The following is a 14,315-nucleotide window of genomic DNA, read 5'->3' on the forward strand; positions in this document are numbered from 1 at the left end:
ACAGGATATTGCCACATTGTCAATATCCTGCACTTTGCGACCGTATCAAATCAATTACCCAGCCTATTCGAGAAAAAGATTAAATCATAGTCTTAATCTATACTATTACAACTCAATATTTTTGTTTTCTACAAAAACTGAAATTTTAATGATCTCTCCAACAATTAACATTTTGTATATTTAGAACTCTCTTGCATATATTTTAACGATTCTTCGTGGTCGTCAGAATAGATTGTAACTCTTCCAACAAAAGGAAGAAAGTAGTTAAACCGTCAATGTTAATCATCGTGACAATCAAGAAACCCGGTAAAACGTTTTGTAAGCTAAAAGAAGGAAAGTGAACATCTCTGTTCCATGAATGCAGACATTAATATCAAATTATATCGCACGTAACAGTGTTACGTAAATTGAGAGATCGAGCATCCCTTAGGACGAGCATTGAACTCTTTTCGCGATTCAATTGTAATGAAAACGTAAACCTCGGTTGCCACACGTTTATCATTTCACGAATCTAAATTCCTGGACATTGTCTTTTTGTACTTTCACCGCAACTTGTCGGATGTCTTCGTAACGTACGCATTACGATCACGATCGATCGAGAATCGCTTGGAAAATTTAAATCGTGCCACGATTCGAACAGAGTTATTCCTGATATTTGAAATATTGGACAATCTCTTAGGAAAAAGTATATATTATTTATTTGATTATATTAGAAAGCGATTAATAGAGATTTTATTGTAAAATTATTTACGATTTTTATAATTTATCGATACTCGTTATTTTTATTTTTTATTTTTGTATATATAATACATACCATTTTTTTATTTATGTCTTTGTCGATGATAAAATAATTATTTTAAATAATTTTTGTATCTTGAAATTTCTAAATCTCACCAAGATTGGATAATTATATAATAAACGATTAATTTCAATGAAATATATTTTTGTATATTGTATAATTCCATGTTATCGTGTCTTTGATCGTCACGCCTTGTCGATTCGCGATAAAAACTATTTTTATGTGATTTAAAAACACAAGAATATTGTATTAGGAGGGAGTATCGCTTGAAAAAAGATGTTTCGGAGTGTGAAAGTTATTTCTACTGAAATTTATTCTCACGAATCGGATACTTGGATTGCAAGATAGCCAAAGGAGTGTATTTCACTCTATTCTATTGAACGTTATAATACCCTTAATGTTGCTACGATAAATGTCAAGAAATTCTCTTATATGATTAGGAAAGTTCTCGATTAGTCAGTCATTTGTGCAATTGCAATAGTAGCGCTTCCTTCCTTTTTTTTACTCCAAAAAAAAAATCAAAGCAAAGTCAAAAAATCAAAAAATCAAAAAAAAGTTTTTTTTTCATATATTGTTTACGAAAATATTACGAAAAATTTGAAAAAAAAGGATAAAAACAATTCCGATCTTATTAGACAGATATGAAAGAAATCACAGATATCCAAGAAGTAAACAATTTCTTCCAGACATACAATGTCCTTGCGAAAAATCTTCAGATGATCACCTTGTAAAATCCTGTTTGTGGAAAACTTCAAACGTATGTACGTATTTCGTGAGGCACGCTTCGCCTTATAATCTTCATTAAAATATATCTAAAATTCAAACTATCGTTTGATTTTACTTTATTCATTCGTTCATTCTACTTCATAATAAGATGCACATGTAATATTAATATCTCCATTTAAACAAATATCCAATTTTCACGAATGAAAACGCACCGTTTTAAAAAATTTCTCAAAGACACTTCTATCATCAATAAACCTCGCACACATCCATCGCCTGACAAATTTTCAACAAATAGAAACTTTCCACAAAACCTAACCTATAAAACTCAAAACACAACAAAACGCTCAATAAATATCCTAGATCCTTCAACAACATCTTCGAGTTCGAATCGCAATTCGCACTTGGCAAGCTTGTTCGATTTCCAAAACACCGACCCTGACAATTCTCCCTGACAATCCCTGTCCCTCGAGAACACTGCAAGGATCTCCATTTTCCTATCGCGTTTACGCAACAGGTGGCGCGTATGGACACGTGAAAAAGCCGGAGACACTGTCGCGCTCGACGACGAATGAAAATTGGCGCGGTTAGAAATTTTCAAAGTCGTGGTTGCGCGGTGCTGTGAACCCTGGGTGCTTAGATCGCGGCGAGGTTGAGGCGGTGGTCGGGCCCATGGGCGGGCCCCGCCGCTCCCCAAGGGGACCTATATAAGTTGACTCGCGGCCGGTGTAACGCGATCCTATAACACAATCGCGTCTGCCTCATCAGCGACGAGACATGCGTCCTCCAGTGAGTATTCGTCGCTTTCCCTCTTTTTCGCCTTGATTCACAGTGCCTTTAACGCGATGTTTCGTCGCTTTTTTTTTTCTCCTTTGAGGAGAGAGAAAAGGGGATGGATTTAGTACAAAGACGGTGCTTTTTGTTGCTTGTAAATTTAACCAATAAATTTATTTGGAGGTTTGAGTCAGTGAATCGATTGATTTAATTATTTGGTGGTATTTGTGCTTTTTTTTATGTGATATATGTGTTTTTTCCCGTTTTTTTTCTTGTGGCCTTTAATTTTATCGAGAATAATTGACGTATATTTGAATTATTATTACTTTTTAATTTAACGATCGTGCTTTATATTTTCACCGATGAGAAGATAGAATATGTAGGTTATCGAATTCTTTCCCTTTTTATAATATTTCGAGATCAACAACAAATTTTATTTAATTTAAAATTTATTTTCTATATAAGATAGATTTTTGTAAATTTTTATATTGAATTTTAATTTTTTTTTTCTTTCTAAATCTTTAATCTTTCAGTGAAAATAAAAGATAATTGAAAGAGAAAATGCATTTAAACCACGTAAAATAAGAAAATAATAAAAATTGTTTTCTATAATGCAACGAGGTTATTGGAAAGTGATTCGTCGAATACCAACAATTTTATGCAAAACTTGTATCGCCAGGTGCTGTCTCTCTTGTCTTGCATTGGCCTTGCGCTCGCCCAGCAATATCCCGTGACCACGCCGGTGCCCATTTTAAAGCAGATAAATAAGTAAGTGCCGTTTCGATATCACGACATGAGATTTAAACCCGCAGAACAATACAATGTTTCCTTTTTCTTCTCCTTTTTTTCACCTCATTCCCGTATCAACGACTATTTATCTCTTAACTATCGACCAGAAGCATGAGATCAGAAATAAATAACGAATAAATAATTTTATTCTTTTTTTCAATATTATTTTGATTAGCAAAAAAAAAAAAAAGAAAAAGAATATCGAAATAAATTACGAATAATAATTTCAAGGGTACATTCACACTTCTACTCGTTTCTGCAATTGATATGCAATTGCCACACAAGTATTGCGTTACTTTATTTCCGCACATTTCCTCAACTTTTTCTCTAGCATTCTGATTGGAGGGCGAGTGACACAAGAGATAACAAAAATCAATGAAACTGGATGCCTGAATGTTACAAAATAATACAATGTTTCATAATAGATTAGATGTAAGATATATACTATTACGTTTCAACTTTTTACAACAACCGTTTTATATTACATTTCTTTATATCTACGATCATGATTGACCGTTTGAAAATTTAATTTTTACTTAACAATATTTTCGAGTCGAAAAATTTAAACACGAGATATTCATACATCAAATATCAAGATACATTGAAATTGAGGTTAATTATTACGTTTCATGATGATCAGACACAATGAAGACGGTAGCTACAGTTACGGATACGAGGCTGCGGATGGTTCTTACAAGATCGAGTCTAAATATCCAACTGGAGAAGTGTACGGAAAATACGGATTCGTGGACGACACTGGAAATATTCGAGAAGTGGAATATGGAGCTTCGAGGCGAGGATTCGAGCCCCAAGGTCCCGGTATAAACGTTCCACCACCGACCCTGACTGGTAACAGTATCGCGAATCCTAACCAACCCGAGGACGACGGCCAATACAGAGAAGATCCGTCCGTTTACTACACGGATCCTCGTTTCACGAATGGAGAACGATACGAACCTCGTCGACCTTTGGTCAACAACCAACCGCGACCGATTCCTGCACCGATCTACAATCCACCAAGGTATTAAAATTTAATTACTACCAAGATATTCGAAGATTTATTTTAAAAATTTCCTCATCGATTAAAATTTTTTTAAGATATTTAAACTCATCGACTAATCAACATTAGCTTATTTCTAAAAATTCTGAAAAAACATATATATTTAGTATACTAAGAAAATTATTCTCACTAGTAGAAATTTTTCAAAGACCAATCATCTTGAAACATCTTAAAATCCCTGGAGAAAGAATTTTCTCAGAGCTCGTTCAAATGTCACGTGAATCTCAGCTCGCTCGAAACGTGACTTGCACAACACGCTTAACCCTCGCCGCGGATGGACAGTTAAACGCTGGAATTAACCGACGAAATTTTTGGTTTGCAGGTATCCCACGCAAGTGCAGTACCAGCCGAAGGCCCAGTATCAACCACAGTATCAACCGCAGTACCGATCGCAGTATCAACCGCAGTATCAGGAGCAGCAACAGCGAGCCGCGTATCCCGCAGCGCCGATCCAAAGCGGAATTCAAGGTCGTCCAGCGCCCAACGTAGATCCAAACGCCGGGCTAGCCTCTTACACGGTTAATTACAGACGATAGGGATCGATCGTTTACTTTATGTGTAAATATTGCGTTATTTATACCGATAGGGCCAGTTTGTTTTTTCGAATATTCGAATCTCTGATTTACATTTACATCGCGCGCGTAAAGTTTGACGTTTGTTTCGAATTCGAATATTACAGGCCTTGTTATTCTATTTTTATTATTATTATAACGAGTAAATTGTTATTTTTCGATTTTGAGGGCGTTGTTAAAACGTTTGAACGTTCTTTGAGCGTTAGCAAAGATATTTTTATGAATGATAAATTATAATTGTAAGTCCTGATTTTTCTCTTTTTATCATTATTGTAACGAGTAAATTGTTATTTTTCGTTTTTTGATTTGATTGAGGGCGTTAGAACATCATTTGAGCGAGCGTTAACCGAGCAAAGATATTTTTATAAATTATAATGTTGTATCGATTCGCAAAATATTGTAATATTCTTTTTTATAATTTGATATTAAGTTTATTTATGAAAAATGTTAAGTTCTTTCTTACATCTTAACACCAGTTTGAACTGGTGTTAATAGAATTGAAGAGCACGAATATTCGACAATAATTTAGGGAACGAATAGTATCATATCAATATCTTTTCAAGATGAATACTTTGCTATTTGATTATTCTATATACAATTCTTGCTATTTTTCATATTTCGAACACTTGACAGTACTCCAACGTGGCATGTTCATTTCTTTCACAGTAGTTCCTTTAAGAAAAACTTCTACCTCTTTCTTACTTTTCTACCTCTTTTATATATATATACATATCTGTTCTTTTTATTTGCACCTCGTGTAGTTATCTCACGTTTATTTTCAATTTTCTTTTAAATGTTACGTCTTGACGTTATTTCTTTTATCTGCACTTCCTATATAGCACTTTCGAGACAATTCTGAAGAGATATTTCTCAAATCATCGTTATACCGATAAAAAAAATATATATATAAAATTTATAAATCGTTTCAAATTTGACTACCATAATACCACAATAATCCTCCTACCATATCAAAATAATCTACCAACTATTACTATTATCAAATGTGAGTGGTTAAGAGTCAGCCTCGAAAGTATCAAAACAGTTGGCGTAAAAAATCGCGAGGATCGAGAAAACAAAGGAATGTCGAGAAGAACGATCCGCCTCGAACAACTTCCGCCCCACCCCTTCGGGGTGAACAATTGGCCAGCAATGCGGGATGGAATCTCGTCCACCGGATTCCTGCCCATGTTGATCGCCTGGTGGAATTGCAACCACGGCTGAACTTGACACGTTGGCAAAAAATCCTTTCGCATAACTGCACACGGCCTTCGGATGGCATCGATCGAGCGATCGAGTAAACGACCCTCCATCGGCCGACGTAGGCGATCCACCTTCGCGCGCCTCGATTATCCTCCGCGCGATTCCTTCACGGTGAACAACCGACGAGAAATTTTATTCGCCGCCATTTCCTTTTCTATAATAATTCGCCATTCGATTATCCTCGAACGCGTTGCGTTGTTAGATGCGTAATTGATCGCGCAGAGGTAGAACGCGATGGAATCGATGATCGGACGATAGGATAATGATGGGACGGGCGTGGATGTTTACGATCGGATAGCGTTTTGGCATGGAAGAAGGTACGATTATATGTTTTATGCATCGTGTTTATTGTTTTACGATAATTTGACTCGTATTGTGTAATAAAAGAATCTCTGCGAACGTGGCGCATTTTGTCGTTGGGCGGAAATATATTGCCATTTCACATTAATTAAATGTAATAATAATACGTGTAAAATTCTTCCTTGAATATTATGGTAAATCGGTACACGTAACATCGTAAATCGTTGTCACTGGAACTAATGAAAACTAATGAAAAGGAAATGTTCGTCGCAAAAATTTATAATTGAAATTTACGTTTTTTTGTTTTTTACGTTAAAAAATTCCTTCTCCTACCGTGAACGCGTGTTACTTTCTTCCAGGATATGTATTCCGATAAAAAAATTTCCAATTGAACGAAGGCAACTTTTCGTTCGTGATTCCTTCGATTATTTCGAGTTTTTACAAAAAAAAAAAAAGAACCTGTTTCGGTAACAACGCCGGTTATTTCCAAAATGATCGACCTTGCACCAAAGCCGTCGAACAGCAAGAAGATAGATTTGCCACACGGCAAGAAAGTCTTTCGTACGTCGCAAGGAAGGCCGACGAGACGCCACGCCCAGGAATTTCATCCACGCTTCTCGAACATTGGACACATCGTGTAATTATCCGGAGCAGGTGAACCTTTACGTTCCACGCCCGATTTTTATTTCCGTTTAACAATCAATGAGAACAACTATATTCCCGACATATTGTTGTTGCAAGGCATTTCGAACCGAACGTGTGAATTCGAGATGAAGAACTGAAGTAGAAGGAAGAGAAGGAAGAACAGAAGAATGCAATAATTTAGTATAACAACGTAATAATAGTGAAACGATATATTTTTATTTAAGTTTTTCGAATCTAAAGTTTTTCACATTCGAGTAATATTTTTAAATAAATTATAGCAACTATACGCATGTTAACATATTCGTGAAAAACTTTTGAATAATTTATCTTCGTTTCATCTAATGGAAATTTAAATTGTTTATAACTTAATATCGATCGGCAATTTTTGTATTTGCTTGATCTTTTTTTCTAATTCTTCCAATCCTGTTTAATAAAATAATTGAAAAAATTCTATTTTTGCGTTTCTATGGAAACTCACTTGCTTCTTCAACGAAGCATATAACGTAGATTGCAAGTCTAAAAGTTAATTTTCCATATTTCTTTTTCAAAATTTTGAGAATAAATCCTTAGTCTGAAACTTAACATTTACTTTCCATCACTTTCCATCGAGAAATCGATGGACGACCCCGCAATTTCACCACCCTCGGAAGTCGAGCTTGTCGTTGAGTTATCGTATCACCGCTTCATGGTTGTCGCAACCCGCTTCTATAATCGATCTATAATCGCGGACTACGATCGTTACGCGAGAGTTATGAAATTATAAAGAACATAACTGTCCAACTTTCTTTTCCTTTTCCTCGCCTCGTCGAATACCTTCAAACTTTCTTTCCAACATTTAGGTTCTAAAGATTGTCCTCTTAATCAATTTCGAAAAACTCGCGTGGCGAATATCTCGAATATGATATAGACGATATATAAAATATGAGACACATTAATTCCAAATCGATCGTTCTCCATGAAAGAAACTATTGAACGAGCATCGAGTGAAAATCAAAATAAACGTGCATATAAAACTCTGTTAAACTAAAATAAACTAATGCAAAGAGAAATTTAAAATATAAAAATTTTCCATAAAAAAGAGACTCAAACGTATCCTTCATTTCATCATTCTCGAAAGACCAATCCTCTTCGGAGTAATAACCGTCAGACTGTCGCTTCAATAATTATTCAACTTTTACTTCCTCCATCAATCCACACGTATCCACGCGACAATATAGATGTATCTATCAACTCAGATCAGCCTTAACGAACGGAAAACCGCGCAAAAGACAACCGTACGCAGGGGCCAAGAATCCCGTCAAGATTACTAGCGTCGAACAATGCTCGACAATGGAAATTACCAGCGACTGAATCGTGTGGGCACGAGAGGAACCATTGAACCGGGCATCGATTATTCCTGATCCCGAAGTGTCCCTTGCGGACTTGCACGCACACCACGATACGCGATGGAGAGACTGCCACGGACCACCGCCCATGCCCACCTTTCACGATACACGTGCCCTCGCTTCGGGCTTCTCTCCCATCTAACCGATCTACTTGCCAATCGTATGCCCTTTTCACGTCCTATCTCCGTGTATTCTCTCTGTATTCGTCGGGTATCGAATTCGAATACACTGCGAAACGAGTTTTTACGTACGTACGATATGGTAAATATCAGTTGGTTTCGTGCCGATCCCTCTTTATCAAAGGGATCTGTGATAGAGCGCAATGTGGTTGGATATTTTTCTCTTGCTCGAGAATTTTTTAAGAGAAACGGAGAGAGAGAGAGAGAAAGAGAGTTGATGTAATTTAGGTTTAGGATCGATTACGAGCGAGGTGAAATTTGTCTAAAATTGAATTGAAAATTTCTTTTTGGGTAATGCCAGTCGGGTGTGCGTTACGCAAAGCGAAATGGAAAGCGAGTTAATCTCGTTTCTCGTGTTACAGTTTCTTTAATTGGGTAAGTTATGGTGAATTCTTGATATCCGGTTTATTTATATCGAGCGATCCGCGAAACGAACGATCTTCCCTTCCCCTTCTTGATTCCTCGGATTTTTCTTTCGCGCGATTCCAAGTTCATCGATTTTTATTTCACGTATCGACGGAGAATTTGAAATTGCGACGGAGTTGGTGAAATAAGAAATGAAAGAAAAGTAAAAAGTTGGAAGAATTTAATGTCAAGAAATCGTACATCGAGGAACTTTCTATTCCTCAAATCAAATACTTTTGTAACGCTCGATATTACCTCTTGAAATTCAATAAATCATTTTCCAACTATCGAGCCAACTTCTCTCAGTACCTTGCCGAGATATATAACTTACGTAACAAGCCGATAAGAAATTCCTCGACGAAAAAGAGACATACTTTTCACCGTTGGCACAACTTTGGCGCAACTTTATCTATAAATATATCTCGATCTATCGAGCACGACATTAGACGCGAGAGGAAGAGAGAGAGAGGGGGCAGAGAAAGAAAAAAAAAGTAGAAAGGAAAAAGAACGGAAAAGGAACAAAAGATTGGCTGAAAGTCATTCAGACGAAAGATAAAGGCAGCACGAGCGACTTATTTCCTGCACGACAGTGCGTGTTTCATCGATATGCTCGTACGCAATTTCGCGATTCCGCGTTCACTCTCGAGCCATTGTGATGCAAGGCGTGGTGCCACACTCTGTCGAGCCAGATATCGCTGGAACTTGCTTTCCTTTATTCGCGTGGCGCTCACGCACGCACGGTCCTCTTATCCCCGATATCTAATTCAAATTATTTCCAGAAGAGGAAGATAAGCTCCCTTCGACGTACAATTGTTTTAAAAAGAAATATTCAATTTAATTTAATCTATCAGCGGTTGGAGTATAATTTTTTCGCCTGATAAAATTCTAGCGATAAATTATCCGTGACTTGTGGAATTTTTGAAGAAAGTTTTTGAAGAACTTTGTGTATAATATTAATCCTATATTCAATAGAAAATAATTTTATCAAAAATCAAACCATCGAATTGTCCATTACAGAAGCAAATCCATTTCGATTGAATGCATTAACTCAAGAAAAAAAATTGAGGAAAAAAGAGAAAAAAGAAAACACATCCTCAAATGGAACCGAGGAATACCAACGATATGATTATGTCTCAAGGATCTTTAGATCGTTTACGAAAAAAAAAAAGAAAAAAACGGGGTGATACGAAAACTATTCTCACGTGAATCCACGCACGGACCGGATAGATTACCTCTCACGACATGAGAAACGTCCATGAAAGTCTTTGTCGAACCTAACAATCGTGACGTGGTTATTTATGGAAGGCCATAACGTATGAATTCTTGATGCACGCGAATAACCTGAATAATAACCGATAAAAGCTCTTTTTTTTTTATGACAATGCGTGCGGTACACTTCTGCTTCCATTTTTCACGTTTCTCTCACGTCCCGAGTTTCACGGACATCTTGATGCACGATACGATTGTGCGAAAATATTCGCGCGATTAAATGAAAGGAATAGGGTAGCACGTGCGAAAATCTGATGTGGAAAATTGCCTCGATATCACGATTTTTCGAATCGATCGGATTCTGACTGAAGATTGAAAACTATCAAGAGGAAACGATATTTTTCTTTTCATTTCTTTTTCTTCTCGATCGAGGTATATTAATTATACTCCGTTTAAAAATTATAACCGAGCGAAAGATTAATGATCGGATGCGTTTGTATTAGCATTTTATCATTCCTTGATTCGATATTCGTCTTAGTAATTATATTTATAATTATGATATAGTATAACAGTTAATATTATTTTTTTGTATAGAATTTATTACAATTCGAGAAGGGATATTTATTTATTAGAATAAATCACAATATTTCGTAGCAAGTATTAGATAATTCATAGATCTTTTTACAAAGATATATTTTTAATTCACGAAAATTTTTAATAAGAAACGTGAACCAAATATGTGCGTTTTCTAAAAAAAAAAATTATAATTATCGCATTCGATTGTTCTGACATAATTTCTATTATTATTAAAGTATAAGAAAGATAGCAAGAAAAGAAAGAATTTCTCAATACATAATATCGTTTCGTCACACGTAATAGCACTCCCAATTTTGGTCAAACCACGCTCTTAATTACAATAGTATTATTTGCATTTAACAACGTTTCGAATTCTTACATAGAAATAGAAAGTGGAATATGGTCAATTAGAGAAGGCCGAAAAGAATGCTTAGAGTGAAAACAAGATCAATCTGGCCCCGATAAAAAAAATTCCTCCGGTATTCCTTTGAAATGTTAAATAACTTGCTCGTAATTTTGTGTACGCGACGAAACTTGGTCTTGGTTCGATCTAAAAGTATAATTTCATTGCGTGTGAATTTTTTCGTGATCAAAGTGAACCGTGGAAGAAGAAAAAATTAGCAAACGAAAATTTATTGCCTATTTGTCAGTATCGTTTTCGATTTAACGACTCGAGAGATCCAGTTAAATATTAATGCATAAAACGATTCCGTGCAGTTTCGAAGAGAGTGACACGTGAAAGGCAACGGTTTGCAGTTCGGATTGACCTTGCATACCTTCCAACGAGTCATATCGTTCTATGCTGCCTATTAAAACACCTCTTTGCTCTTTCTCTTCGATTCTACCGGAAGTCCCCTAGTGTTTCCACTCATAATATTTTCAGTCGTAAGATAATTCCATTCTGATTTAAAAAAAAAATGATACACAAATAACTTAAAGTGCAACGAAGACAAGATCTATTCCACTTCGTCTTATCTGTTCGAACAATTCGCTCCATCAGGAAATTTCTATTCTCTCGAAGAGAGATATATTCCAAAAAATATAATACACAGGGATCAAGAGGAACCGACGTGTTTCAATAAACTCTCTCGCGAATATAATACCAATATTATTTTTACAATCGTTTTAACGTCTCACATCTGAACAAAGATCGAAAACAATTTCCCTGAGAAGACAAAAATCTCGCCAAAAGCGGCGCCCACCTTTATCAACTGGCACAATTTAAGCTAAAAGTTAAAAAGAGGTTGGATCGGAGCGCTTGCTCGATGGACACACGAAATTGACCAGACTGGATCTCCCTTTCACCGGCTGGCATTGAGAGTGTACGCACAGACAGATCATCGGTAAAATGAAGTCGCCGCGCCGAACGAGAGTATATGCAAGCTCAATCTGGGTCGTTGCCGGCCAATTATCGCCATTCTTATTGAGATGCACGCACGCCAAGCTCGAAAATCGGAGAATCGATGGGAGAACGAACAACCTCGAGGATGGAGTTTCATTCATAGGGAGGGGAGAGGAGATCGCAGGTCATCTCTGTAATACGTAATACGATTACGATTTATCATAATTAATATAGGGGGAGGGAGTATGAATAAGAGAGTTACGTGAAATGAAATTTACGTGGGAATCGTGATTGAGGTCGTTCATTGTTGGGGGAGAGATGATTATAAGGTAATTTAGAAAATCGAAGTTTGCGATAGATGATTCTTGTAGTATTCTTTTAATAGTATTACGTAAAAGTTTTAAGTATTGGGTTGTTGTATGGAAGTATGATATATCTTTTTAAATTCAGATTTAATTTAGAATTTAGTTTAGTCTATTCTTAACTGCAAAAGACGATGCTGGATCCTAAAGAAAATAAGAGTCGTTGGATCAATTTGGAACACCGTTTCGTTTCCATAAATAAATAGAAATTCATAGCTCATTTTCAAGTAATACATTAAGTGTATTACGAGAAAGGATTCATACTTTCAGACGAATCAATCCTCGAATCGACTCATAAACGCTTGAAATTTAATTACTTGAAATTACGCGTCACGGGAGAAATTACGGAAGCGAGTGTTGTCGGGTAATACGAAATATATCGATCAGCAGGGGATCTAAGCAGCGTGCCAATAGAAAGTTGCGAAACGCTGATCGAAGGCTAATTTTACGGCAGAGAACAAAGCGGTTTGAGTGCATTTCGCAAAAGTCGGGTGAAAATGTCGAGTATCGAGCACGTTTTGCCACTTGTGTTTTATCCAATCAACCTTGTATTCGGTCAGTTTCAAGGTAACAAGCTATTGGTATATCGATGCTCTCTTTCTTTTTCCCTGCCACGATCCATCGTGAAAAGATTTTCACTCGAATCGCGAAACTAAGCCGAGATAAGGTATTAGTTATGGTGTTGAATTCCCTTGGAACATCGCATCGTGCTATTAGACATTTATTTCTTTACGTTTCTGAAATGTGTTCACATTTATTTCACAGTTTAATTTTAAAACATCATCGTGCGTTTAATGTGAATTTACATACTCGTTGTGTTTCACGAAATCAAATTTGTTTCTATTCGAGAGAGAGAGAGAGAAGTAGTTTAGCAGATTATTTTAACTTACGAAATTAATTACACGATCGTTACTCGTAATTATTCTTACAAAATCGAGAGTTATAGACTATAATTAGAGATTAAGCACGTGCTGGCTAATTTATTTTATTTCATTCCATTCCATAAAACGTGCAATTGATCTATCGATCAAATGGTTTTCCGTTTATTCGAGTAAAATTTACGATAATATGTAATCGGTGGTTAAATATTTATTTGATTACATTATTGCGAAATAAATATATTTGTTGAAATAATTATCATTGTTATTGAATATTAATTTAACAATCATCATCGTTCTACAGACGTGTAATTGATTAACTGTAAAGTGATAACAGGCTAGGCATAGGCTGCATAGATAACGGTAATGCTTGAATGATACTTGAACTTTGAAATTTTTTTCACTTATACAAAGCTGGAATATAAAGGAATTATACATTATTATAAAGTAAGAAGAAATGCATTCCATTCCAAATCATTCCATTCTTTCTTTCGTCTTAGTCAATTCTCTAGTTCTAATTTATGTAATTTTTGTTTGAAATGTACATGCATAATATGCTATTTGAAAAAGAAAGCGAATGAATTAATAAAAAAAATCTCTCTGCTGTTATGAAATGTTATGAAACAATCTATGTACAATTTTATTTTAGTAATAAATAACGAGGCAATAATACAAGTGAAAAATTGTTAAAATTATATTATAGTTCATAAAAATATATATTGCTAACTTAAAAAGAATGAATTATCTATAAATTAATTATTTCTGTAATTATTAAATTAATTTATAATACTGAATTTTAAGATTAAATTTAAAGTGGAATTTAAAACATTTGTAATGTAATATTTTCCATCCAATATCGGTTAAATCGAGACAACAAGGTACAAAAACTTGAATAAATTTCGATATCGGTATTCGAGTAAAATTTGGTATTCGTGGTAAAAGTTTCATTATTTCGTTCAACTGCTATATATATATATGTATAATTTCTGTAGCGTGACCTCAATATCTACATGAGCACTTTTACATAATAATTTCACCATAGAAACTTGGAGTTGAA

The 14,315-nt window shown here is 35.4% G+C and overlaps 1 protein-coding gene across 1 annotated transcript; it reads left to right on the top strand.

The window, feature by feature from the left end:
* The first annotated feature begins 2,157 nt into the window (after positions 1-2,157).
* LOC107999058 (drebrin-like protein) lies at positions 2,158-5,637 on the top strand. The gene is made up of 4 exons (XM_017058712.3): positions 2,158-2,311; positions 2,976-3,064; positions 3,726-4,106; positions 4,468-5,637. Exons 1-4 carry the CDS (start codon positions 2,300-2,302, stop codon positions 4,679-4,681), a joined length of 696 nt encoding a protein of 231 aa, XP_016914201.2. The 5' UTR covers positions 2,158-2,299; the 3' UTR covers positions 4,682-5,637.
* Positions 5,638-14,315: the final 8,678 nt, after the last annotated feature.

This window comes from Apis cerana, linkage group LG4, assembly GCF_029169275.1.
Source record: "Apis cerana isolate GH-2021 linkage group LG4, AcerK_1.0, whole genome shotgun sequence".
Lineage (NCBI taxonomy): Eukaryota > Metazoa > Arthropoda > Insecta > Hymenoptera > Apidae > Apis > Apis cerana.